The sequence below is a fragment of the Papilio xuthus genome, unplaced genomic scaffold, assembly GCF_000836235.2.
Source record: "Papilio xuthus unplaced genomic scaffold, Pxut_1.1 DF828780.1, whole genome shotgun sequence".
In the NCBI taxonomy this organism is placed as follows: Eukaryota; Metazoa; Arthropoda; class Insecta; order Lepidoptera; family Papilionidae; genus Papilio; species Papilio xuthus.
The window spans coordinates 1,371,101-1,398,245 of NW_013529869.1; the positions used below are offsets into that span (position 1 = coordinate 1,371,101).

The following is a 27,145-nucleotide window of genomic DNA, read 5'->3' on the forward strand; positions in this document are numbered from 1 at the left end:
CTATCTTCAGATATCACAATTATGCCCTCAGAAGATTTATGCGAGAAGACGAGCTCCATCTACAGTATGTTCGGACAACGGAACTTCATTCGTCGGTGTGAATCGCATCCTTGAGGCCTTGGCAGACTACTTATCTTCATTGTGCCTGCGGCACCATTTATGAGCGGAGCGTGGGAGCTCCTCGTGCAGTGCAGTCTTTTATTAATCTAATTGTCTTATGTCTTTTTTATATTTTTGTTTGTTCCATTTGTCGGCCACCCTTTATTTTATGTTTACATGGTATTCTTTAGTTTTGTTTTGTTTTGTCTTTGACACCAGGGGGCGGGCATGTTGCCGACAGATACGGAACTTTTTACACTTTTTTATTCTTAATTGTTATTTTTGAATTTAGAACTGTATGTTTTTTCTTCCTTTTTCTTTATTTTTAAAACCAGCAGTTGTTGTAAATATATTCTTGTAACAGTGCGTGCTTTTCTCCTTTCTCTAATAATTCTATTTAAAATTTTCATTTTATCTTTTTATTATATAACATAATATTCCAAAATTCATCTTAATCCTAACGCTCTTCCATCCTTACATATTCGGTCGTCTTTAAATAGTGCATATACAATAACATTCGTGTGTTTTGATTCATCTATCTCTATATAATTTTGACAAATATATATAAAATATACAGATTGATTTAAAGTTGAGGGTTATATTGTGACATAGTGTGTATGACACGGTTATCCAGGTATGATTGTACATTTAATTATGCCGTACACCTACGTTAAGCGAAACTTGTCGTTCATTGGAAAGATCGCAATCTTGAGGTGCCATTTCATTTCGCCCCCGCGCCGCGCCGACTCGCGCCACGCCGGAGATCACGTCACTCGCAACAATAAATATATATGTTTATTCTTAACGAAGGTCGCAACGAGAACTCGTAACTTAGGATTGACAATTGTGAAGGTGTGACCTTGCTTAGGGACATTTTTGTCGTACGCAAAATACTGGTAAATAACGATTTTCAAAACAAAAAATAAAGTTCGATTTACATCATTTTTAAAATACGATTTATACGTTACTGTTACATTTTAATTTTCATGACTTACCTACAATTTGATTATTTAGTGCTCTGCTCCGCTAACTCATTTAAAGACTTGTCACTGACACCAAACATATTATGAGACGCTTGCGAACAGTTATACAAATGACATCATCAATGCTTAAGGTACCGTATTGCGCTTGCTTTGTTATCGATTCACTTAGAAGGTCCAAGAAAGTCTTTTTATAACTAAAAAAAATATTTTCTTAGTTATCTGTTTGACAGCCACGAAGTTTATTCGTTAAAAAATTAACGTAAAAATATACCGCTGCCATTTCTTCTCTATTTAACATACGACTTTATTTAAATAGTGTTTTTTTTTATTATTTGTAATGCAATTTATTCATTAGACCTTCAATTGTTGTCATTTCAATGCGAATCAGATAAGCTCAGCCTATATTAACCATTGAAAAAAGTCAAATATGCAGTAGCGTAGCAAATTCAACTTTGCCTAACCTTTAGGCTTCATTTCATCTTCTCGGATCCAAATAATGACTAAATTTTCTCGGTAAGATTCTACTCGGTTGAATTCAAGGAAGGAAATGCTTTAAATCAATATCGTGACTAAACTTAAAAAGGTTTCTTTGTAATTTACATGTTATTTTAAATAATCTTCTGACATATGAGAGTAGGAAGGAAACTTTCCGTCACTCCCACGATCGATACCGTGGCAGCACATTCCTGTTAAAACAAGCATTAAAGTTCAATGTACTTGGAATAATATTTGCATAAGTTTTTTTTATTATTTCGCACGTATCCTTAACGCATCTTTAACTCATAACATTATTCACTTAATACTGATGGAAAGGACATTTTAATTCTGCCATTGCATGTTTTATGATTAACCGAATCTAAAAAAAATAAAAAAAAAACGAACAATGATCATTAACACGTAAGTAATGATAAAGAAATCGTTTAATAAAACAAAAGCTAAACTAACTTCTTAATGACATTTGTGCAGTCTATGACATTGGCATTTAATATAACGTTTATTTATATATTTAGAAGTTTCTACTTTAAAAATATTAACATGGTATTTCTGTTATTCTTAAGATGTTATCCTTAAATGTAATTTAATGTCTTACCCATTTTGAGTTGTTGATATACGAACTTTTAAGTCGGAAAAAGTGGATGACGTTACTTTGCAAAACCAGAGGCGTGGGCTGCCAAGGTTTTTTGAGCCGCTCCACGCTTCCTATTAAACTACGTCAGTAGCAACTAGCAACGCATGTCTTTCGTTCGCATACTCTTTAGTATAAAGCTTTTAGTGTTTTTTTAATGTACCCAGAAACTTGATTATGACGGCCATTCCAAAGTGCATGTTTTTATAAACGTATCAAGGAGTAATAGCGTGTTTTAAATGTTCTCTATATTCCACTGACATTAAGTTTAACATTTTTCTATGATTTTTTTGGAAAAAGAAATTATATTGTAATAAACCAATATATAATTGTTACATAATTTACACAGGTTACAGAAGGCGGTGTGACAAAACGCGTGGCGCGCGCAATGGAAGTGTTGCACGCCAGCGCGCCGGGAGCACGCGTGCGCGTCCTCCGTGCAGCGTACCACTCCACCGCAGGCCCGGGTGTGCCCGCCTCCTCCTACATGCTACAGTCCTCTAGAAGGGTAAATATGATTCTATAATCAATGCGTAGTACATGAAAACTGATATAATAGATCATGTTTTATATTACAATATTTAAGCAATCGGTTTGTAATATGAATTGCAAAATCGGCACTCGTTTACGTTACTACTAGCAACGACTTTCATTTTTCTTGTCATTCATAAAGCACAAGTTTTTATAGCTTTCATTTCATATATTCCAGGTAATATCTTCTGGATATGACTTCGTCGAACCAACATCATTACCGTCAAAACCTTTGGAGATATCTTCAATACCTTTGGAGACGATCGATTCAGATGTTGAGAATCAAAATTACAAAGTAACCGAACCCGATGATTTAGATATATCAGAACCATCAAAATGGCGCAGCGGTGTCGTAAGAAACTCAATACGAATGCCGAGCGAGGAATCTTCATCAGCCGACAACGCCAGTATTATTGACCTCGATTCTAGAACAAATCGAAGGAATTCCTTCAAAAGTCATGTATTCGAATACAATGAGGACAGGATAAAGCCAAACCATCCCAAAAATAATAGAGTATCACCATTATTAGATGCACCTGTAACGCTAAGTACACTTAAATACAAGTCTCTCTTAAATGGCAGCGACGACTGGAATAACAGACGAAAGAGTTATAGTTTTGAAGATACAGCACCGTTGAACAAAATCATTTTAGATAGAAAAGACAGATTTGCAATAGAATCTTCTACCGACAGTGGTATTTGCAAGTCTTCTGAAATCGTCAACGATGTAGATAGCGCACGCCAATATAAAAAGGACAGAAAGTCAGAAGATGAAACATTCAAAGATTGGCTTTACAAGAACAGAGCCAGCCACGCTATGAAGACTGTCAAAGAGCACAGCGTGACACCGGACAGGCTTAGCGACAATAATATAACACTGCAATCTTCAGGCAAAGTATGTATCACACTTCCAGTAGCTATCGAAACAGAAAATGGTTACGAGTACAGAAAATCACCGAACGTTGACGAAAATGATCGTAAATCCAAAAAGGTTGAATTTTGTAAAACTGAATTACATTTTGCGGCAGACACAGGTACCGTTAATATAATTGCCACAGATGAAAAACCACCCCCTACGAACGATTTTAGACGGCGAAGAAGCGCATTTGTTCCTATTAGCGATAGATTCGAGAAGTCTGTTACTTTGTTCGGAGAAAAGACTGACTTTCATGGAATTAAAAAAAGCGAATATTTTTCTAGTTACAGCACTAACGATGTTGGTGACTCCGATGAGAATACAGCAGCTACAAAAAGTATTCTCAAAAACAAAATTCCTAAACCCAAGCCATATCTCTTAGGAGAGAACATGTCACTTGGGGACGATGATAATGTTAGTAATGTAAAAAATGGCAGTGTTGATGATAATAATGTTATATCTGGTGTTACTCTGGTTAATGCCCAACTTCAGGCTGACAAAATATACTGCAACGAAACTAGGCCTAGTTATTCAACTAATTCTGGCTCAACTGCTTTTCTTCAAAAGTCTTATAGGACCACCAATGAAGGTAAACAATATTCTTTATTTGAAACACACACTATCTTTTTTTTTAACTTATTGATGAATTTCAAATGTTAATTTCAGGTACCTTCAGACAAGGCAGTTTTAGAAAAACTTCTACGAAGCCCGTATTAGAAACTAGTAAACATTTGCAATTGAGTAGCGACAAGGATGAAAATTTGTCAACGAACTCTGTTAAAAGAAAATTGCAAATAATTCAAAAATCGCCAACACTAGGAATTTCGAATACGCGCCAACTGAAAGAAAGCGATCTAATGTATTTCGGCATTGCCAAAGATCGGGAGTCCGAACCGAATTCGCTTGAACGCCACGAGAATAAATTATATGATAAAAACAATGAGCAAGAGGAGATTTTTGAATCAGTCAGATTGGTTCGAAAAATTTCAAGCAGTGTTTGTAGCAGCGATATGGAATCAGACGATGCGCCAGAATATCAAAATATATTGTATAAAACAAATTATACACCTGTTCCCGCTCCTCGGGGACGTAATCAATATGACATTGAAATAGAAACAAGAACAAGAAATTTGAATTCAATAGAGGAACAAGATAACGACGATGTTCCGACGACGCTAAGAAGATCCAGGTTAAGAAGGCAAGAGACGAGCAGCTCTTCGAGCCGCAGCATATCTGAGCCCCCGAAGGCCAGGTTGCGTCACAAAGAACTTAACTCTCAAAAGATTAGTTCAAGAAATTCTCCTTCCTTGCGGTAAGTTTAAGTTAATAGTTGACTTTTTTATTTAATTTAATTCATATTTCATTTTTTATTCGTGTATATTGATAAACACCAAAATAACCCCATTCCTGGATCTTTATCGATCCTGTCAGTAATCATGTATTTTACAATTTCAGCATGAAAAGGAACGATTTTAGTAAGGAACTTGATATAGCAGAAGAAACAGTTTCCAAAGACAGTTCGTCTTTGTACGTTAATTTAAGACCAAAAGAAAGGCACAGTACAAACGATAAAAAAGACATAAAACAGCAACCTCGAATAAAATTACAATCAAATATAACTGAAAAAAATAACACCATAGAACGTGTTAAAGCAAGAAATACTAATCAAGACGAAGATGGAAAGAAAAAAGTCGTAAGGTCAGATTCGCTAAGGAATAAAATCAATGTAAATGAAAGTTCACCAACGCGCAAAACTAGAGTACAAAGAACAGAGAAACTCGTTACTCCTGAACTACCTCATAGTGGAAGAAGGAATAGAATTGAGGAAAGTATTTGCGATAAAAGCAAGAATACAACACGTGAAAAAGATTTAACATATGGTCAGAAGGACCATCGAATACGATCATTACATCGCCACGCAAAACCTGTGCCCGATACTAATAACTCTTTAAAAAAACAGGACACCCTAAGAGTTGATACTACTAAAGATTTTAAAGAAAATTTTGATATAAAACATATAACACATCCCACAATTAATAATAACTTAACCAGCATACAATCAAAGCCATCGCCAAAATCGAAGAATAAAATTCCCGAAAACTATCATGACACGAAAAAGTCTAGACGAAGTGAATATGTTATTAATTACGACGATAAAGAAGGAACGGTATCATCTGTACGAAAAGTAAGACCGAAACATGGTTCTGAAATAAAAAGTCGTTCTGCTAAAGAGAACAAAGAGAATGCTACTATAGAACATAATGTTAGAATTAAACAAATAAATAAAATAGCCCTACGTAAGTAACTAGTATGCACATGATACACATTTATAACGCAAACGTATATAACCTGAAAATATTTCAGAAAAGATACCTCATCAAAAGGAAAAAGGATTTATGGGAAAGGCAAGAAAATCAAAAACACACTTTCAAAGACCTTGCCAACTTTTATAACCGAATATAATAACTAGTCTATTTATATAAATCGTGAAAAAATTGCTGGAAAGTTAAATCACAAAGTGATTTTCGAAAGTTGGTTTTTTGTTTGTTGCTGTTTTATGGAGAAAGAAGTGTAACAATGATCTCACGGTGATTTTTTTAATAATAACTATTTTGTATTTTCTCTAATAATGCTAAACTCTAACCTTAATTAACAGTAAATATAAAACGCATTTGATATGACTATATTTTGTTTTATTTATTAATTAAATAATTTCATAACATTCAAACTGTTGTCAATGGGTCCTTATCATATTCGCTGACTAAAACAAGAATTTGGTTATCGAATTTATTCTGTAGTTTTGATGAAAATCCTCGTAAGAATCCTCTTTCAGAATCCGAATGATTAGTAAGTATGACGGATATACCTCTTTGGGTAGCATCTAACACATCATGGTGGAGCATTTCTCCTAAAAATAAAAAATTTGCATGTAACAAAATTATTTTATAGTATATTTATTTTACCTATAAATTACTAGTTATGATTCCAATCTCTTTTTCTAATCTAAAAGACATATTAAACAAAGTTCTTTAATTTGCATGAAAAGAAGTAAGTTTGGATTAACATGGCAACTCAAAGTTTTACAGTGTTGTCATTGTACAAAAAAAATTCATTTTATTACAATAATTTATATATTTATAGCTATGTATGATGGACACTGACCTGTTAGAAAAAGATCTGCGGTCAGAACATTTTTTAGCACAGAGCCTCCGGAGCCCGCGCAAAGTGCCACAGTCTGTATGGTATCATTCATAGATTTACCACAGCCCATAGCTAAACGAACATGTTTCAAACTTGTCACTTTCTTCACTCTAGCCACAGCATCGGTTAAAGAAATGTTCGAATTTAAATTTAAAAACCTGTAAGAAAAAAACAAAATGGCTAACAAATTTTTAAAATTCGAAATGGCAACACTATCATCAAAAGATTCTGTACAAAAAAAAAGTAGAATTATAAAGATTGAATGCATGATTGAATTACAGAAACCATGAAATTGAATACAAATATTAATATTAAAATGTTTTGTCCCTGTTTTTTCAATGAGTTTAAGACAACATATGCTTGCATACAAATGTTTCGACATTTCGAACCATTAGAAATCATATCTTAATTTAATAAATTACCTTCCAGCGCCAGTATTAGGAATAACACCTGGTATTATGGGTGTAGATTCACAGTAAGGGAAGGAAGACGCCAACCAATCATTGACACCTCCCTGTGTGCTGTCCCAACTTGTGTGTGGAGAATACAATGATATTCGATTCTCTAACAGGAAGGAAACAATGCGCTCTTTCCATGAACTGAAAATATAACATTTATTAAAAGTTACAAATTAGTTCTCTTATTACAGTAATAAAATCTTACTAATATTAAAAATGTGAATGTTATGATGGATTTTGGTTTGTAGGTATCTCTGGAACGGATCAACAGAATCTGAAATTTGGCACAGCTGTAGAACAGTCTGGAAGAACACAGAGGCTACTTATTAAGTTTTTTTTAATTCCGCGCGGGTGTTGTTAAAGATAAATAAATTAAATTTGAAAAAAAAACAAATTAATAAAATGGGGACAGAATATCAGTTGAGTTCAACCTTAAATATAACACTACATACCTTTGAACAATAGATTTTAAGGGGGCAAATATTGGTGGATGATATGATACAATCATTTCACATCCATGATGATATGCTTCCAGGGCCACTTTCTCCGTCAAATCGTTTGTCAATAGAATTTTGGTGATAAGCCTGTAAACAAATAAACTTTTGACAAAATGCCCTTTTCCACCAATGTACTATTGAAATATACACAACCATAACCGAAAATAGTTGCATGTAGTCAATAAGCTATTTAGTGGAAATGGCACTTAAAACATCAATTTATTAATATAAAGTTTCACTAATGTATAGCATTACATACATACCTTGTAGTATATGGTTGTACCAACAGTCCCGTATTGTCCCAACTCTCAGATAAAACTTTAGGAGCAAACTCTTCAAGAGTATTTATTACTTCTGCTAACATAAATCCATTTCCTTCAGAGTTAGACATGTTCTGGCTTGCAGCAAAAGAAAAAAATCTTTTAATTCCACTTGTCCTTAATATATTGTAGTATCTTATTGAAAGGAACATTAGAATACTGAAAAGATAAGACATTGCAAACCAACTTTTGTCCACAATAAAAGATAAATATCTTTTGTAGAAATAAGTATGTTTAAATTATAAAGTTCTATTATGTCTATATAACTGAATGACTAAAACTCATACCTATATTTACAATTATTTATATTTCGAACCCACAACAGTGTTGTTTAACAATGAACAATAGTTACAATAAAAAATATATATAAAACTTATATCTTAATTTTGATACAGTTTTTCTTTGTTCGCAATGTTACAAAGATTTTTTGTAAAGTATTGCAATTATTATTTAAAATATTGTATAAATATATAAACTAATTTATTTGCTTATCAAAGCTATTCGGAATATTTCCATATTTTTATTTCACCATCATCACTGCATGAAATTAATTCTTCATTTCCCATTGGGTTCCAAGTTACGCAGTTTACATCTTGTGAGTGTGCATTTAACTGTGTGGATACCAGTTCGAATGTAGGAGCATTTGGATCTGAATCATCTGCTTCCTTGAATATTCTTATAATATCATCACCACATGCTGTAGCTATAAGACCAGTTTTTGGGCACCATGCAATGTCATAAACACATCTTGTATGGTATCCAGATAATGTGCAAACACATTTCCATATGGATTCCTTATCAGCTACAATCACTCCTTCAGGGTTATCAGGTTTATACTCTTTCCAGATTTTAACTGTCTTATCATCACTGCAAGTGGCAAGTCTTTCTCCAGTTTTATCAAATGCGAGACTCCAAACAGTAGATTCATGTGATTGTAAAGTAGCAACACAGGACCAATCATTGTCTAAGCTATCTTCTTTATACATTTTCACTGTGTTATCATATGATGCTGATGCCAGAATATCTAGGGAAGGGTGCCAAGCCACCTACAATAACAATAACAACATTTTATCTTTGCTAATGGTAACTAATCAGTTAAAATATGAATATATACTACAAACTTTTTTGACATCTTGATTGTGAGCATTAAGAACAGCCTCACATTCATATTCATCATCTCCTGCTACTTCCCAAACCCACACTGACTTGTCCCGTCCACAAGTTGCTAAGAGTTGTCCCGAAGGTGACCAGGCCACACTTTTTACTTCATTCTCATGTCCCTCTAATGTGGCATTGCATTCAAACTGACCTATTAACATATAATTTTGTGTTACAATCAAGAATGTAGGGAAGTTTCCAAATATTTCATTTCAAATACACACCACTTTTCTTGTCCCAAATAGCAGTTGTCGCATCAAAGCTTGCAGAAGCCAGAAAATTTCCACATGGAGACCATGCCACTTCTCTAATAGTGCGTTGGTGTCCATCAACAAGAACGGTCTTCATAGTCCAGTCCTGGCCTTCTTTACTCCATAATTTTATAATTTTATCTTCTCCACATGAAGCAAAAACTTTTCCTTGGGGATGCCATGACACATTCCAAACAATACCTTTATGACCAGTTAAGGTCTGTAGCAGTTCTAATCTACCCATAATTGCCTGCACACAATGATATTTTATTTTAATGTGTTACTTTTCTATCATCCTTCATTATGTTGAAATAGTTATACACATTTGAAACAATCCAAGAACCAGTGAAAGATTGGTTTGCATAAAAACTTTTTACATTTTCAGCTCTTCATATATGGACATTGTAAGTCAACCATAGACATAAACAATATAGGGTGAGGTAAAACAGCAAGTTCTATCTACATTTAATCAAACAATTAAACATTAAGCTACCATAGCATAACATATTAGGACTAGTTAGTATTATAGTTATTAGTCATCCTACAACTTTATATAGTAAGATTTTTTTAGAAAGCTATGAACATTTTTAAAATTATAAAGATAGTCCATGAAACATTGGATTTGATCAAAATGTGGGTGGGGAAAAAAAGGTAACATAATATTAAAAATCTACCACAACTATTATACATAACAGCGTGACTTTAAAAAATAACTTATAAATAATTAATCACTCAATTACTAAAATCCTATTGAGTAGAAGTAAAGATTTCTAACCTTAGTATACCAGATACGAATACTCGTTCAAATCTTTTAAGCAGCCAATTGCTTTTCCACTTGATAAAATATTTCCACAATTTGTTAATTGTTTTCAACTATTTTACCATAAGCACTGGAACTAAACTGCAGTAAGCAGACAGAAAATGCTAAGTCTGAATAATTCGATAAATCGAGGAATTGAAAAGTAGTTTATCTTGTCAACTGTCAGTCATTGCCATTTGACAAATGATAAAATGATAGGATAGTTTTCTTATCAATTCATGAACTGAAATAGAAAATATTTTCATATTAATTGTTGGAAAAATAATAGATATTCTAGAAAATTGTTACCAATCAATGTTTATTATTTATAGAAATGTTTATTTCTAGTTTGTTTTCTGCTTGCGTGGAAAGAATAAATGAATCCTTTATATTATTTAGTTTGGTTTAGTTTTAGTTTATAGTATTATTTTGGTAGATTAATTTTAATTTAATTAGTGACTTAATAATTAATATAGAGTTAAGTAATTCAATAATAAGTTTATGTATATATTTTTAAGTTATTCTATAGTATACATATATCCTTTATCTTAACTTCGTATTTCGGAACTGGCAAACTGGAATTTCTCTTCTGTCAACCAAAGAGTATATAAAACTGCTGTCAACTGTCAAGTCTAGCGCGTACGAAAAAAAAAAGATTTGAATGAAATTAACCAAACTAATTATAAAATATAGTTAATACTTCTAAAAATGAGATTTTAGATGAATTTTACTTAAGTTCTACAATCTAACTTGTTAATGTAATAATTATATAAGTAAGGTATTGGAATCAAAAGATTTTTGCAATCTTTTCAACAGTTGCATACATTACTAATAGAGGAGTGTGGTTTTTAAGTAATATTATAATTTTGATATGGATAACAATAAAACAATAGTACCACCGCATCTTAATGCTGAAGTCTACAGGTCAGATACAACTGGAACAAGTACATTGACTTATTTGGATTATATTCGACTTCATCCAGGTGAGCACATTTTATATTTCTTTTATACAACCTTAATTATCAGTGTTTTGTATAACAAACCTAGGGAGTCGTTGTTACAATAAACAACAGTCCCGCTCACAAAAATTTTTAATTGTCAAAAATTAGAAAACAAATAATCATTTACCAGTAAGTTACATTGGATGAAAATATGTTGAATTTTTATTTTATAGATGGAACAATATTAGTTGGATGTTCAGAATTAACTGGACGCTACTGGAATGGCGGTGTCAATATCACACAGTGTGAGGGTAAAAATAAAAAATTTAATAAAACTGATAAAAATAGCATAAGTCTAACAAGCGGGACAGCGGATGGATGTTTTGTTGAAAATTCTAACAAGGTAATGTTTTCAAATTATTATTTTTTTCACATTCTGTTAAAAAAGTGGAGACAATATGTATGCCACAATATTCAAAACCGATAGTAACACAAACATCCTAATATACACTTTCATTTGGTTAACTTTTTTATCTCTTAATATAAGTCACAGTCCCACTCACCCTGATGAAGGGGCCACCAACGGGCTCAAAGCTAATCAGTGGTTACATATTAATTTTTAATCTCATGAAAGTTTAGTAATTTAATTTTTTTTAACCTTATCTAACTAATATAATTGCAAATGTTTTGATGGATAGGTGAATGGATGGGTGGATATTTGTTTGTAGGTATCTCTAAAATGGTTGGATAAATCTAGCTGAAATTTGGCATAGATGTAGAACATCTATGCCATAGTCAGGAAGAACACATAGGTTATTTTTAAGTTATTTTTTAATTTCGCACAGACTGTCGACAGCTAGTATTAATAAAATTGAATGTGTTTGGGGGGTTGTTTTAATACATATGGTCGTGTCAGTTTTATTGCAGTGAATATAATAACCATTTTTTTTCCAGGTATTATTATGTGAGGATAGTGGTGCTCTCAGTGTGTGGACCAGTAGTGACGATGCATGGAAGCAGTGGACCGAGGAGTTGTCAGTAGCTGAACATGATAATATGGTGCTCTCAGTTGACTGTTTGGAATCCGGAAAAAAATATATTACTGCTGGTGCTGATGGTAATGTGAAGGTAAAAATGATTACTTACTTGTCTTCGATTATTTTATTGCATATTTAAGTTTTTAACATTTCATTATTAATAAAAAATATACAGGATGTCCCAGAATGAAGTGTACAACAGAGTACCACAAATTCTTTGGTTGAAAATGTGACAATTTAACCCTACTTACTTGTAGCCGGTAGAATCTGTGGTATTCGGTTGTACACATAATTCCTGGACACTCTGTATATCTTCCCAAATATTTTATTAAAGGTGTGGGATATCTGTGACTTGGTTTGCATAAGAAATTATGACTCGGCTCACACAATGGCGGTTAACACCGTTTCTGTTAGACCTAAATCGCACACTTTTGCAACTGGATCATTGGATCAGTTCATTAGTTTGTGGGATGAAAATATATTTCAACCCGTTTGTGGTAAGTTACAACTTTTTTAATAGAATCCTTAATTTGCATGTGTTTTTTCTGGATCTGCCTGTTTTTTTGTCTATTATATGTTTTGTAACCTTGTAAGTTTAGCATTTAATGACACTGAGACTTAATCTTTCTAGTTTATATATAAAATACATGTGTGATGATTTTTGTTACCATCAAAGACTTATTGGTATGTATGAAAATTATACATTTTTTGTGGCTCTAGGTAATTATGCTTTTCAATTTCAGACATTGTCAAAAACAACTGTGGTATTCGCTGTCTACAATGGTTAGATGAGAATCGTTTGGTATTTGGAGATGATGCAGGTGTACTGAGCATACTGGATATTAGGAAGCCAGGAGATGGTACCAAATTAATTGAATTTCCTGCTGCTGTACATAAAATTGCTGTTAAGTCAGGGTAAGATGTTATATAGAACTCTGATATTTTTTTTGTTTTTTAGTTTCTTTGACAGTATGGCAGTTTCTCTAATAGAAATTTCTCACTTGCCTTTTTTAATATTTATATGTACTTTGGATGTATCTAATTTTTTAGTAGCCCTTTATAAGTTAGCCCGACTTAGTCGTAATAAAAATCTTGTAATAAAAAACAGTGAGAGTTTTTAAGATCAGTTCAGTAATTTTGGATTGGATTTAATGCAAATAATAAACACACAAATGTTGCCTGTTTATAATATTTAGTATACTTTAAGTGACTTAAGTTTTGTTTACAACATATTTTTTTTTTTCAGAACAAATAAACTTGCAGTATGCTGTGATAATAAAACAGTAACTGTGTGTGAAATTACGTCAGATAGCAAAATTAATACGATATATAAGAATGGAAAGTTGCACAGTGGGTTTGTTAGAGGCTTGTCATGGGATTCGAGAGATGAGGATGTTTTATACTCTGTGGGATGGGATGGTGAACTATGTAAACACAATGTTAATGAAAAACGTACAAAAGAACATTCTTAATGTATATTTTCATAATAAATACATATAAGTGTAACGTTATGTGTTTTTATTTCAAAAGTTATTTACTAAGCTAACACAACTTGGTAGTTTTAAGCCTTGAACATGAAATAATTATAACCATGTTTCCACTGACGAAACAATCAGCAAAAACCTTATAGTTATCTTAGTTTTATGGAGAATTAGAGAAACTACAATATGTTTTAAATGAATTAGTCGACAGTGGAAACTAACGATAAAAAGGACACAAAAACTGACAAACAATAAATGTTTTGTGTACATAACAATGGCTGAGATTTAATATATGTAAGGATTAAGCAATCAAAAGCTTTTTAAATGCTGAGGAAATTATTTATTATAGAATAGATAAATAGTTATTGTGGCAGGCGTTGTAGTTATCAATGTGCGGAGGGGGAAGGAGCGCGGCGCTCCGGGGAGGGGCTGGGCGAGGAGCCGCGCCGGCCCGGCTGCCCAGGGCTCTTCAGACGCACCATTGTGTCTAAATGTCGAAACCTGTGCAGATAAATATTAAATCATAGTCTTTTTAACGTACTACAAAGTGCATTTTGTTTTTATTACGGCAATGCATCTTTGCTTACAATTAATGTACGTCGAGATCTAGAAATAAAAAGGTAAAGAGTAGGCAACATTTCGAAACATATTTTTACTATTGAAAGCTTTATGGAAGGATATCATATCAATATATGTATTCTAATACGTACCTTAATGGCAAATCGTTGTTGTCGTTATCGACACTTTGGAAGAAGAACGCTAGAGGCCAGCTGATCCAAGAAGATTGTTTGCTGAAACAATAAACATCAATTAGCAGTAGTATGCATGAGCATTTAATCGTCAACTATTCTACATTTATTGACAATGATTTTTTTTTCAATTTGCATTTTTATTGTGATTTTTTACACAATTCCCTTTATGTAAAATATTAACACAATAAATTAAAGTTCTGTTTTATATTTTGTTACATACGGTGTGGTAGGCAGTGCACCGCCCGCGTCCGAGGGTGTATCGGGGGTAACAGGGGCGGCTACGGCGGCAGCGGGCGGGGAGCCGGGCGTGGTGGGCACGGGCGGTGGTGTCTTGTTGATCGCCGGGTTGTAGATCTTGGGATCGCTCACCATGCGTACGAAGAACGAACGCTTGTGGGCCAGAGCTGCGCGGTGGCGTCGCGCCCTTTCTTCATTTAAGTCCTTCAATAAACGCATACGTAAGAAATAAAATTTTAGTTTAACACTTTAAGAAAAGGCGATCACACCTTCACTGGGCTTAACGTAAACCTCGGTTAAGAGTAACTAGGTTCGACGGCCTCAGGAGCCTCGATACTGGCTGTTAATTCGTTATTATTACCGGGTAGAAAGAAGTATACTTAATGTAAAAACATTTCAATGGATTACTTTAACTATTCATTGAACAAAATCTTTTATTTGGTTTTTAAAATTCTTCAATGTAATTTATCTCAACTTACTCTTTCCTTATCGGGACCCTCGAGTAGCTCGGTAGCGAATTCTGTTATGATATCCCAAGCGATCTCTGTAAGTTAAAGGTATTTATATAGTGAAGCCAGAGTTATTTTAGTAAATGATTCGTGGCAATAGAATGTTCAATTTTGTTTTCTTAATTAAACCCTTGCTTTTATTACTATATTATTTTCCAAGAGAAAATTGTTTTTCTAATTAGTGCTCTATGGTTTACAATTTAAATTGATAATAATACTAGTAACAAAAATATAACATTAGCAACTATAACACTCAGAGTCTAAGTCTCAATTTACCGATGTCTTCCCGCGTGGCATGCTGGTAGACGACACAGAACCGGATGACGAAGCGGTCGCGCACAGAAGCGGGCACCATATGAATCTTGCCCGAGGCATTGATGTTAGTCAGCAGCTTCTTGTTCAGCTCGTCTACCTGCTCGCCCGTTTCGTCCGGACCGCCCACCAGACGGAAGCAGACAAGCCCCAGCTAGAAAATCATTAATGAATTGAGGAATAAGCGCAGTCATATCTTCCACATATTTCAAGTAGAGGAGATTTATATTTATTAACTGACTTAATACCTTCACTTGGTTGCAGACTTGGAACCTTTCATCTTTCTTTACTAGTTGTTCAAAATACTTGGCCAGTTCGCAATGGCGGCGCACGTACTTCTGCAAGCCAGTGATGCCGTAGCTCCTCAGCATGAACCAGAGCTTGAGGGATCGAAAGCGTCGGCTCAATGGCACGCCCCAGTGTCGATAGTCAATGGCGGTGTGGTCGTAACAGTGCTGGAGGTACAAAGGATCGACGACCAGAGCCGACGTGAGGAGATATCTATTGGTCACCCACAGAAGGGAACAATCGAAGTTCGTTAACATCAGTTTATTGGGATTGGTGTTAAATGAATCGGCGTACTCTACACCAGCCAGATGGTACTTGTGCTCGGGACAGAGGAACGCGCTGCCGGCGTAAGCTGCGTCCACGTGCAGCCACACGGAGGGGAACTTCCTCACCACGGGACCTATCTCAGTCAGAACGTCAAAGGAACAAGACGAAGTCGTTCCTAATGTGGTGCCTACAAAGAATGGAACCAGGCCAGCTTCCTCGTCTTCTTCCATTGCCTGAAATTAGGTAAGTAATATAATGTCTTATTTTTTTGGATGGATATTATTTTCAATCGTGGCCTATGTTGAGTAATGTTTGCATATGTATGCATGCAGTGCATATATTTTGAATGCCAAATAGTAGACAACGCAGAATATTAAAATAGTGTTTATATAATAATATGTCAAAGTAATTTTGTGACCGTAATAAATAAATAAAAAGTATTTGAACAAATATTTCGTTTTCATTTGCATGCGTAGGATCAGAATGACATTCAATTGAGTGAAGATCGTTTTAATTAAAGCGATCTTCATTTCTGAAAGGGAAGAATGGTGAATTTCAGTATATTTGCGTCATAGAAAGTTGTTCACAATGCGGCCGTGTCTGCCGGCGCGCCACGTATTTCCGGAATCCGCGGCCGAGTCATTAAACGGCCGGCAGCGATGCCTGCGGAACATCACGCCGCCGCCTCACGCCGCGGCACGACACCGCACGCCTTTTCAATTATCTCTCGATTATCTTCACCGCGCCATAGAATCTTTATACCTTACCACTCCTACTTTTATTAAAATATTCATGATTTTCTATAGAAATTTTATATGGCGACCAATTGTGGTCCTGAATAATCACATGATATAAAACAACTAACTGTCCTTTATCTAAAAGTAAGAGTAGAGTAAACGAGTAAATTTATCAATCAAATTACGGTAATTTTATTAATATCTTGTACGTTAATAATTAACTTACTTGTTTCAAAGTTTCCCCCCTAAGCGCTCCTTGTTCATCAGGCTCCAAAATGCGCATCTTAACGAAGCAAATCATCGCCGCTTTCTCAACGCAAGAGTGCGCCTCTTTCGAGCAGTATGCAATCAGCTTCGACAGCAAGAGACCTTCGTCCACAGTTGGGAACTGATGCTTCAGACGTTTTATACCGTTAGCTCTCGCAGCGAGCATGCATACAAGCACGCATTCACTTGCAGAACCCTACGGATATATTACAAAATTTATCATCCACGAAATAAAGGTAAACCTTTGCACCCTGAACCCGTTGTAAATGACTTATTGTCATTTTGGTGGACGAAGTTGGAATTTCCGGCGTTGCGAGCCTAATGGAGGTCGCACAACCTCCCATCAGCGTTAATTGTCAATTTTACGGGGTAAAAGACAGAACTAACATTTGTCGACAGTTTACAAGGTGTTGAATAACTGGAAAAAGTGTTTGTTTCTAAATAGAAGTGAAGTTTTTGTGATATTTCATGTTTGTAATCTTTCACAAGGAACTGTATATGATTCGCTTAAAAAATAATCAAATAACTAGTAAAAAGCTGGTCTTAAATACGAACTAATCCTATTAGGATCAGTACTATTAGATGTTATAAAAAGATAATTTTATTTCAAAACCGTGATAACTTACTTCAATAACGCCGCCTCCCTTGCTACCTTCTTCTAGAGCTAGAAAAGCTGGAGGTAATCCAATAGCTTTTCCTGTAATATCACATACATTATTGTGTGAATCTTTCAAAATGCAGTATCTTAAATATTTCATATTATTTTGAACATGTTAAATGCTGCCAACTTGTCAAACAAAATAGCAAAATTACAGAACGTGATATTTAAATGTTTACTTTAAAACATCTGATTGAAATGCTACATCTCTAAAACAATTACCACACATTATTAATGCTTACCCATCCAGTCTAACATAATGATTTCTAACTCCGTATTCGCAGGAGCCGCGGCCTGTAAAAATATATAATAGATTATTTATTTGCAACAACGAATAATTATCTCCTTCATGCCACGAGTTTAACGACTCTCGTAAGTCTCATGTTTTAATACATAAATTTTTATCGAACCAAAAAGCTTCTAGAAAGAAGTTTTCTGTCATATTTTTTTATTTTATACATAAATACGTTGAACGACGGTAACACAATCAACAAATGCAACCAAGCAGCAGTTACGACAACGTGATAACAAGGCGATAATGATTCCAGGTTTCAGGTGATTAGTATTATAATTAAAAATAAAAACGAACAATCAAGGCACATGGTTATTGTGCAATTTCGTAGTAACTTAAGTTACAGTTTAACTGTACTGTGAAATATAAATAATAACATTTTTAATAAATAAAATATTTCTATTATATTTTAAATAATATTTAAACCAGAGCGAGTTAAGGCGAGGAATATTTTCTTAGCATTGGTAATCTCTAATATTTAGATGGTACGATTCCTGATGAGAATTTCGTGCTTTTGTTAAAAAAAATATATCTAGAATAAAGTCTGCTGTTTACATATTAAATAATTTTTGTTTTTAACTAATTATTCTCTACAATTATAACTATTACCTTGATTGCCTTTGTGAAAAGGATGTCGATTTATTTTTGTAAGTCTTTTTCCAATAAAAACTGTGATACGATTTAAAAAAATCATGCAATTTTAGGTTAAATTGCGCTGAATCTCAGTTAAGTGGTTGACGACTAATTGGAGATTCGCCTTTAACCTTTTAAAAACTATTCAGCGTATTGCGTTTTGATTCATAAAGTGAATAAAGCAATTGCATATATTGTATAAAAAGATCCAGTCACACGTTAAATTTTCAAACTAGTTTAAATACGTTTTAATCTATCATTGTAGAATGAGGTTGTAAGCGTTTGTCTAAAGTCTAAAGTCTAAATATAAATAGTTAACTTTTTTTCTGTTCCAGTTAGATGAATTCTATCTTTTTAATTTAATTTAAATATTAGGCAAAGACGAACAGAACTGCATTTAGTCTATGTGTAATTTGGCTTAACCTGTGGAATAGAGTTTTAAAAAGTTTGAAATTGTAAGAAAAGTTTGAAAAGCCACAAAAGTACGTGATTAATCACGTTCCAATCGGTAAAGCCTAAAGCTTTGTTATTGAGAGTGTTCGCTTGAAAACGACAAATCAATTGTAATATTTTCGAATAAAGTCGTATACGTTTATCATTATTTAATATGTAGTGTAATCTAGTCTAGTATATTGCAATATCTGGACATTCCCACGGCGTAATTTAGCCTAAAGTTACTAAATACGAGCTTTATCTACATAAAAAAATACTATTAAAGTCTAGCCAATTATCTGAAGTTTAATGAAAATTTTGAAAAGAAAGTATGTATTGTTTACAAAAATCATAGCATCGAAAAGATCAACGATCTCATGACTATTGAGATACTTATCTAAGTATTTTTACATGTTAAAAACCTTATTCAAATGTTTTTTTTGTCATATTGCATTATTATGTCCTTAATCGCTTGAAAAAAAAACCGTAATGTGTGTTTTAAACTAAATTTTTAAACGAGAAAATGTAAACTTTACCCAAGAGAAGCCGATGCAAGCTATACCGGCGGACAGCATGTCACCGAGGATGGAAGGGTAGCCGTTGCCCGAGGGAAAGTAGGCGTGGAAGCGCGGATGCTGCCAGTGCGTCAGGCCGGGCATGATCTTGTTTTCCACGTCGCACATCACGTCGTCCCAGCTCTCAGGGTATTCAGGCGCTGAAGATGGCAGCGCGGCCCGAAGGTACCCTGGCTCAACGGATGGAGTCACACGCCGCGACCGAATCGTCGTCATGTAAGTACAAATGTAGTCCACCATTTCTTTTCCTCGTACCCTGAACTCCTCTGTGTCCATTGCGGATTTCTTGTCTTGTAAAGTTTGAAATGAAAACTTTTTAAAATAATAGTATGTGGAAAACTCGTGGCAGTTGTGGCAGTGGTGTCAGCTTGACGACCTCCGGCTGACTCGACAGCCAGCCAACACTCCGCTGGTTGAGAGGTTGCGCGGGGCGGCGGGGCGTTGGGGCGCGGGGCGGAGTCGCGCGGAGCGGGGGCGGGCAGGGCGCTAAGCGTATGTTAGCCCGCGCTTAGTTAGGGGTTAAGAACGGACACAGACTTAGCGATTATACTTAGCTTTCAACAATAAAATATATAAATTACAAGCAAGAACTAAAAATACAATTTTCAAAGACCTCAAAAGATTTCAAGAGGCAATTTTATAACCCGACTGAAAAGGTATCGTTAAAAAACAACAATAAGGTACGTAAATAGATTAAATTAATTTCTATAAAAGCTAACATTATTCGCCCCCGCTTCCGCGTGTAGCTCCGCCAGCACTGTGTGCGCAATCCGACGCCCCTTTGCCACTTCATTCAGTCTTAGTCAGCTGAACTGTTTCCTCTTTACACGAAAATGGGGAGAATGTTCAACTTTAAAAAAAAACAATTGATTTATAAAGTTCGAAATTAGAAAGAGCTTAAGGTGTCCGTCAAATTTTAAATTAGCTAGATGATTCCCACTAGGTCTAAGTCATTATTAAGTTACCGATTTGGGAGATAGCCAAGATTTCAAGTCTCGGGGGAACGTATGCTTGGATTTTGAGAATTTTGGTAAATAAGATGTTATGCTCATGTCGAGAACTATCTAGTTAGTTATTACTTACAATAAATAGTTTTTTTTTTATATTTCGTGTCAAATTCTCTTATACTAAGTACTTACTTCAATAGTACATTAAAAATATTTATTTATAAGCTTAATAATTTATCATTGTCTTTACTTCTATACCTATATGTACCTGTTTCTTATGTACCTAAATACGATTCAAATGTATTTACGCGCGTAAATACAAATCGCCTTTTAATAAAAAAAATGGAGATTCATATAATGGAAAATATTTATTTATAAAAGTAAGTTCAATCACGATTCGGAATCAATTAGTCAAACTTTATCATTTGATTTTTATCTAAAATAGAATTGAATGTCACCATTTAATTTCTCGTAATTATTAACTTTTGTACGAAGACCGTTACCAATAGTAATGTATTAGTAAAATTTTAAAGTAATCATACAAATATGCTATAGATGTCGTCTAATTAGAGTTAATATTTTGGGTCTTCTGCTTTGACGGCTTACACCAGTGCATTTTTCTATTCAAGCTCGTCGCTTTGCCTTTTCTGAGGGTTCCTACTGTCTGAGAAGAGGGTTAACAATAACGTATTGTTATTCAACAATACGTTATTACACAGTACAACAATACACAGATAACTAAATGTTATTGTAAAAAAAGGGTCTTGACAGACGGACGGACGGGCAACAAAGTGATCCTATAAGGGTTCTGTTTTTTTCCTATGAGGTACGGAACCCTAAAAATAATATCAATAGATAATATTTTGAAATTAAAAGTGGGACAGAATTTAAATCATTAATAATTCAATGAAAATTTCAATAAAATAAACGTATAAAGTAGACGGTAAAATGGTGGACTCACTCAAATGGGCAGAAGTGCGCCTCTATGAATATTCATCAGAGAAAGATTATCCTTTGAGTTAACTTTAGAATTTTTCATTATAGGCCAAATGGCTAAGTGCCGGGTAACGCGGGGTGCCTTTGCATTGCTCACCTACAAGTGCCTATGGAATATTTTATTTATGTAATTAGAAAAGGAAAATTCAAATGAATAATACTTTAACTTTATATTCTTTCCTTTTTTCTTTCATTTTAGTTGAATCGAAAGGAATACATTAAAATATGAGTTGTTTTTTATGTAAACCATTGTCTCTGGTGCTGTTTTTTTATAAGCCACTAAGGTCCTCAACTTTTATCAATATAAATATTCCATAGATCCAATGTGCGTGTTATTTATAGTTCGGACACTCGGACACTATTAAATTCAGTCTATAATATGTGCAAACTATTTCGCATCAATGGAGCATTTTTAACATTTTATTCCGTCAATCTTTATAGTGCTATGAATTTGAACATCAAGTTAAGGCATCCTACTCATGAAATACTAACGGAATACGTTTTAAAATACTACTTTATTCGTATAACTGCTAGTTTTAGATACAAATTCCGACATCTTTAAGCTGATCAATGAATCTTTTATTTCTCCAAATAAGAATTGACCTTTCACCTTCCTTGATCTTACCTTAACCCAATAAATTAAGTACTATAGTTATTGAAGTAATTCTAGTCAATAATGTAATAACGTATGATCAACAAGGCCCAAGACCAAATAGTTTGAAATGTGCATTTATTTATCATTCAGTCATTTTTTTTATATACTTCTTTAAAAAAAAAAACACCAGACTGCACAAATCGTTCGTGTATAGGCGGCCTATTGACGTTGTTGAGCGTAGGTTGCGAGGGCGGGCGGCGCGCCGGGAGGTCGCCGCGCTGGAACGCGCATTCCTCCCGCCCCGGAATACCAATGCCATATTATTATGTGTGATCTCTCCCACTGAGCAATATACTTCCACAGGCTGGCTCCATTCTCATCTCACTTCTATGCTAAGTATAACACCCAACACCTTTCACGAAACACGAAGTTGTTTAATATTTAGTTAAAGTTACAAAAATATGTACATTTACATATATAGCAGACCCTATTTTAATATATTTTGATTTGGAATATAATAATAGTTTATTTCAACAGTTATTTTAATGTTTACGTAAATAATACGAAAAAAATCTTACGTACATTAGTAAGAGTCTTTTCACTGGCGATGTATTTTGACAATCACATATTGAGGCAATAGAGCAGTGGCAATAGTATAGGAGGCAGCTCTACGCGTAGAACCTCGTAGACAAGCGTAGCAATCCACCGCTGATAAGTAGTGGTGTAGTACCTATGCTTGTGAACACTAATGTTGAATGCATTTCGTATTTCTTTATCCATTCTCTGAAGACCTAAGTATTTCTATTTAACTTAAAGCAATAATGTATGCGCATGATGTCTGACGCGTGACTGAAGGTTCGCCTCCGCTTCGCCTCAGCGTAGCGCGCTGATCAACTAAAACAATTTAGGCGCTCCTTCCCTAATCGAATTGCTCGCTACGCCCTCCTCCAGCACTGCATTCCGACACAATTATTGAACGCAAATTCATTTACCTTCATCAAGTTATTCCAGTTTCGTTCTTGCGTAAAATATGCTCATTTAACATTGTTTCTCACATGTTAGATAACTGAATTACTTCTTTCAGTCTGCTTAAATAACGTCGTTATAATAGTTTCTGTTATAGGTAACATAGTTTTTAGGGTTAAGTATCTACAGCATGCTGTGTAAGTGACACCACAATTACGTTAAGATGACAGTCTCTAGAGAACTGAAAGCTTCATAGTTCGCGAAGTGTATGTTAGTCATAAAACCTTTTATGTATGTATAGTAGGTTTGTAAGGTTTTAAACTTTGCGTAGGCTTGATCTGTAGCCCGGCCTACTCGAATAATTCTATAGCAAACCCATCGCTATAGAAATTCGATCGAGAAACTTCGATAAAAATAAAGAGATCGCGCGGTAAAAGAAAATAGACTTGTTGAAATCTAATTTCGCGTAACCATAACGAGCAGGCACTCGAAGGCGATGAGCCATCCGCGGCAGACGGCCCGCTCATATCAATTCTTTAATTGAGAAGCCTTCTTCGCTTCGCCGCCTACGAAAAAAATTGGAAATAAAAAACGATCAAGACTTTATATATTTCTTAAAATATTTACTGCTATTGCCTAATAAATCTAGTTATTAAAAATCTATTTAATATCTAAATATTAACTTACAAATGTGTATAGTTCATTTAAGTCCATATTTGGTATACATCATGTCTACTGCCTGGGTTCAATGCCCGAAACCGACTTTTTTATGAAAGAAAGTATTTAGATCGAGGCTTACAAATTAAAAATAATTAGTTTAAAAGAAACTCAATGGAATTAATCAATTACTTCTGATGGTTGTTCAACGTCTGCTACATTAGGGTCCTCTTCGTTTCTCGCTTGGCTTAGAGGATAAGGTCCTTCGTTACAATGGCGGCCGACACATGAGAAATTATCGTAATCGCAATATTCCCCAACAATAGTCTGAAAAAACAATGTACTTGGTAACATTACAAATAATTAATATCGAATTTTATATAGAAAGCATATATTATAATTACGGAATTTGGAAATACAAAATTTTACCCAAACTTTTACTTTACGAAATTATAAAAACACAAATATCTAAAATATTTTCCATAATATCTATGGTAACTTTTTAATTTTACTTTAATTTAGCTTTAGAAGCTTAGGAGACAAGGGAAAATGTCGTAAATGCCTAAAGTATGTTTTTCTTGCTTGGCTTAATTAGTGCTTACTTACTAGTACTTGCTTACCTTGGTAGGATGTTCAGGGTCCGAGTTAGGATTGCAGATGCAACGACAATTGTCCTCTATGCTACTTCCGCAAGAGCATTCCGCGTTCTCTTCAATACTGACTGAAAATAAAAAATACACTATAGAATTTAGCTTTTAGTTTAGTTTAACCAATTCGAAGATATTATTACAGACAATCGTATAATAATATATTTTAAAACGTGTTTGTTACCTTAATAGTTAGCAGAATTAGTAGAATTGTTACTTCTAATCAATAAATTGTTATATTATATTATTTTTATTAAATTAGAATTCATGCACTTACTCTTTTACTTTTTTTTTACACGTACCAACAGAATATAGATTTATAAAAATATTTTTGTACTTACATCCGTTATCTTTGAAATCGATAGTATCATTCTTGCAAAAATCTGTAAAAGTTGGAAGTTCCTTCGAAAAACATCTATTATTAGTCACGCACCAGGAACAATGAGTCAATTTTAAACATTCAACACAAGACTGCTTTATATTGCAAACGAAACGCTCGTCTAAAACAAACGGGTACCGAGTTTTAGCTGTTACTATTGATACAGTAATAAATACAACCCCCAAACTCAAATAAACTAATTTTGTTGTATTAAACATTGTTTTAATTCGACTCTACGATTATAGTTTCCTTTTGCTAGATTGCTTGATAACTATACATAGCCGTGACATGATGTTCGTCTTATATTGAAAACGATAACCTTTGTGGATGATTGCGTAAATATATCTGTTCCCGTTTAAGATTTAATATGTTTACATGTATATTTCGCTCATCAGTACTTCAATGAACTACTTATTGAAGTGACGTATGTTAGATTAAATGCAAGATACATACAGGCATACATGGTGAATATTCAAAGTCTAAATAAATGAATTCCAAAATAGTTCCAGCTGGACAACCTGGGGCCACGGAAGACGAAACCAGGCATTATTATGTGGCAAATAAAGTCTACAAGTTGAAGAAAATATATTGCAATGTGCGGTCCAATGAAACCACTAAAGCCTAAAAAAAAGTTATTCACATTTCGAGTCGATTCTTTATCGACCTTTCCCTTTATGACTAGTCAATACATAAGGTGTAAGAGTGTGGGCCCTATGTACGTATGCGTGTATGATTGATAAGAAATTCATTCACCAATTTTGCTTTTCAAAGTAATACATATGATCGTGATTGTACTGAACTTGTACTTGTTTCAACTATGTATAAATCATCTTAATCTCAACCCTTGTAAAGAATCTATGATAAAATATGATTTAATTGTATGAATGTTTCAGCAGGGAAAAACTAGAAAGGATTTTAGACCTATGCTGCTATATTTGCATAATATGCAAAGGTGTTTAAAAATATTTATCCAAAAAATCGTAAGAAGGGAAACGCTGCTGGAGTTGTTTTCACTTGGTATAATACTTTGGAGATATATCAAATAGTATTAGTGACATCCATTTCTCTAACTGTTTGTTTGATTTCTGTGATTTTCTTTTCGTGGAATTGGATTTAAAAAATCTTTTTAATAAAAAAATCATAATGGCAACATAGCAAAATGTCATTTTATCTATCAACGTCAACCAACTGTCAAACAGAAAGGCTATAATTTATAAGTCAATATAAAATAATTTGTTGATTTTTTATGTTATTTAAGGTTAAAATTGATATTTCACCACTGTGTTCTTGTTTACGTATAAGAAATGGAAAATTATTTCAAAGGTAAAAATGTCGAAGAAGAACTGGAAAGAAATAAAATACCTATAAAGGATCTTCCCACTGATTTTCTTTGGATGCAAGTATGTCTATAGAATGTTATCATATATTGTTTTTTTATAAACGATACATGTTACTAACAAGAACTGTAATGAATGTAGAAATGTAATGCAATGATTGTCCTTAAACTTGTAAACAAAACAAAAGCGATTATGCCTAAATTATCTGTTTTTTTTACATATTCCAGGTCAAAGGAGGTAGCAAGATGAGCAATCTCCTCGCCCATGCATCCGGTATTCTAGAAGACAAAGCAGCGACCTCGGTAGTGTGGACAGGAACTAGAGTTGCCATACCTAAAGCCATATCGTGTGCAGAAATTCTTAAAAGACAATTTTCTATTGAACACCAAGTAACAAAACTTACATATAAAAAGTAAATTAATTAGAATTGCAATTTTCACTAAAAGTTATAGTATTATTATTTATTTATTCCTTTATATTTGTAGAGTTGAAGAGTATTGGGAGCCAAAGATTGATGGACTTGAAAAAATAATAGTGAAAAGAGAAATACCTGTTATTCATATATTTTTATCTATTAATGAAATTCAAGACCAAAATCAAATAGGGTATGTTCTGTTATAAAATTTATGGAAACATACTCTTAAACCTTATATTGTCTTAATTATAATTTTGCTATTTCAGTTACCAATCTTTGAAAGGGAAGAAATTTTGGCAAAAAGGACAAACCAGCACTATTAGTAAAAACCAGCAAGCATACAAAACCAAGAAGCCCTTTAAGCATAAAAAGAATCAACTTGAATCATGAGCCTGTTGTAGTTTAATACATTTGCTGTATCAGTGTAATAAACTATGAAGAATATTTTA

The 27,145-nt window shown here is 33.9% G+C and overlaps 6 protein-coding genes across 11 annotated transcripts in view; 3 read left to right on the forward strand and 3 right to left on the reverse strand.

Moving 5' to 3' along the window:
• Positions 1-6,337, forward strand: part of LOC106128407 (uncharacterized) — a 10,135-nt gene extending 3,798 nt beyond the window's left edge. The window contains exons 1-5 of one of the 2 annotated variants that reach the window (XM_013326776.1): positions 1,178-1,213; positions 2,558-2,716; positions 2,918-4,244; positions 4,322-4,967; positions 5,111-6,337. In XM_013326776.1, the coding sequence (XP_013182230.1) occupies positions 1,193-1,213; positions 2,558-2,716; positions 2,918-4,244; positions 4,322-4,967; positions 5,111-5,960 (3,003 nt within the window). In that variant the 5' untranslated portion in view covers positions 1,178-1,192 and the 3' untranslated portion in view covers positions 5,961-6,337. Of the gene's footprint in view, positions 1-1,177; positions 1,214-2,557; positions 2,717-2,917; positions 4,245-4,321; positions 4,968-5,110 lie in introns of those variants that run through there. The other variant, XM_013326775.1, reaches the window with a different exon arrangement.
• Positions 6,323-10,526, reverse strand: Ciao1 (cytosolic iron-sulfur assembly component 1). Of its 4 annotated transcripts, none has more exons than XM_013326781.1 (6): positions 10,316-10,526; positions 8,075-8,205; positions 7,767-7,898; positions 7,279-7,455; positions 6,818-7,014; positions 6,323-6,563 (listed from the first exon to the last, which is right to left on the reverse strand). In XM_013326781.1, the coding sequence occupies exons 2-6, from the start codon at positions 8,200-8,202 to the stop codon at positions 6,379-6,381; spliced, it is 819 nt and encodes a 272-aa protein (XP_013182235.1). In that variant the 5' UTR covers positions 8,203-8,205; positions 10,316-10,526; the 3' UTR covers positions 6,323-6,378. The 4 variants fall into 4 exon arrangements, with proteins under 4 accessions (XP_013182235.1, XP_013182234.1, XP_013182232.1 ...); XM_013326780.1 differs by having other exon boundaries at positions 8,075-8,209; XM_013326778.1 differs by having other exon boundaries at positions 8,075-8,290.
• Positions 10,527-10,980: 454 nt separating this feature from the next.
• On the forward strand, positions 10,981-13,813 carry LOC106128268 (methylosome protein 50). Its single transcript, XM_013326575.1, has 6 exons — positions 10,981-11,322; positions 11,514-11,683; positions 12,235-12,408; positions 12,652-12,814; positions 13,061-13,232; positions 13,564-13,813. The coding sequence occupies exons 1-6, from the start codon at positions 11,211-11,213 to the stop codon at positions 13,787-13,789; spliced, it is 1,017 nt and encodes a 338-aa protein (XP_013182029.1). The 5' UTR covers positions 10,981-11,210; the 3' UTR covers positions 13,790-13,813.
• A 322-nt stretch (positions 13,814-14,135) lies between these two features.
• On the reverse strand, positions 14,136-23,609 carry Tdc2 (Tyrosine decarboxylase 2). Of its 2 annotated transcripts, XM_013326594.1 has the most exons (11): positions 23,288-23,609; positions 19,719-20,047; positions 18,068-18,119; positions 17,794-17,864; positions 17,127-17,363; positions 15,857-16,396; positions 15,573-15,762; positions 15,267-15,331; positions 14,771-14,991; positions 14,509-14,589; positions 14,136-14,299 (listed from the first exon to the last, which is right to left on the reverse strand). In XM_013326594.1, exons 2-11 carry the CDS (start codon positions 20,031-20,033, stop codon positions 14,185-14,187), a joined length of 1,887 nt encoding a protein of 628 aa, XP_013182048.1. In that variant the 5' UTR covers positions 20,034-20,047; positions 23,288-23,609; the 3' UTR covers positions 14,136-14,184. The 2 variants fall into 2 exon arrangements, with proteins under 2 accessions (XP_013182048.1, XP_013182049.1); XM_013326595.1 differs by lacking the exon at positions 23,288-23,609 and having other exon boundaries at positions 19,719-20,090.
• A 284-nt stretch (positions 23,610-23,893) lies between these two features.
• On the reverse strand, positions 23,894-25,261 carry LOC106128303 (uncharacterized). The gene is made up of 3 exons (XM_013326618.1): positions 24,907-25,261; positions 24,539-24,639; positions 23,894-24,245 (listed from the first exon to the last, which is right to left on the reverse strand). The coding sequence occupies exons 1-3, from the start codon at positions 25,160-25,162 to the stop codon at positions 24,099-24,101; spliced, it is 504 nt and encodes a 167-aa protein (XP_013182072.1). The 5' UTR covers positions 25,163-25,261; the 3' UTR covers positions 23,894-24,098.
• Positions 25,262-26,140: 879 nt separating this feature from the next.
• Positions 26,141-27,140, forward strand: Rpp25 (ribonuclease P protein subunit Rpp25). The gene is made up of 4 exons (XM_013326607.1): positions 26,141-26,344; positions 26,509-26,693; positions 26,767-26,886; positions 26,963-27,140. The coding sequence occupies exons 1-4, from the start codon at positions 26,249-26,251 to the stop codon at positions 27,084-27,086; spliced, it is 525 nt and encodes a 174-aa protein (XP_013182061.1). The 5' UTR covers positions 26,141-26,248; the 3' UTR covers positions 27,087-27,140.
• The last annotated feature ends 5 nt before the right edge of the window (positions 27,141-27,145 follow it).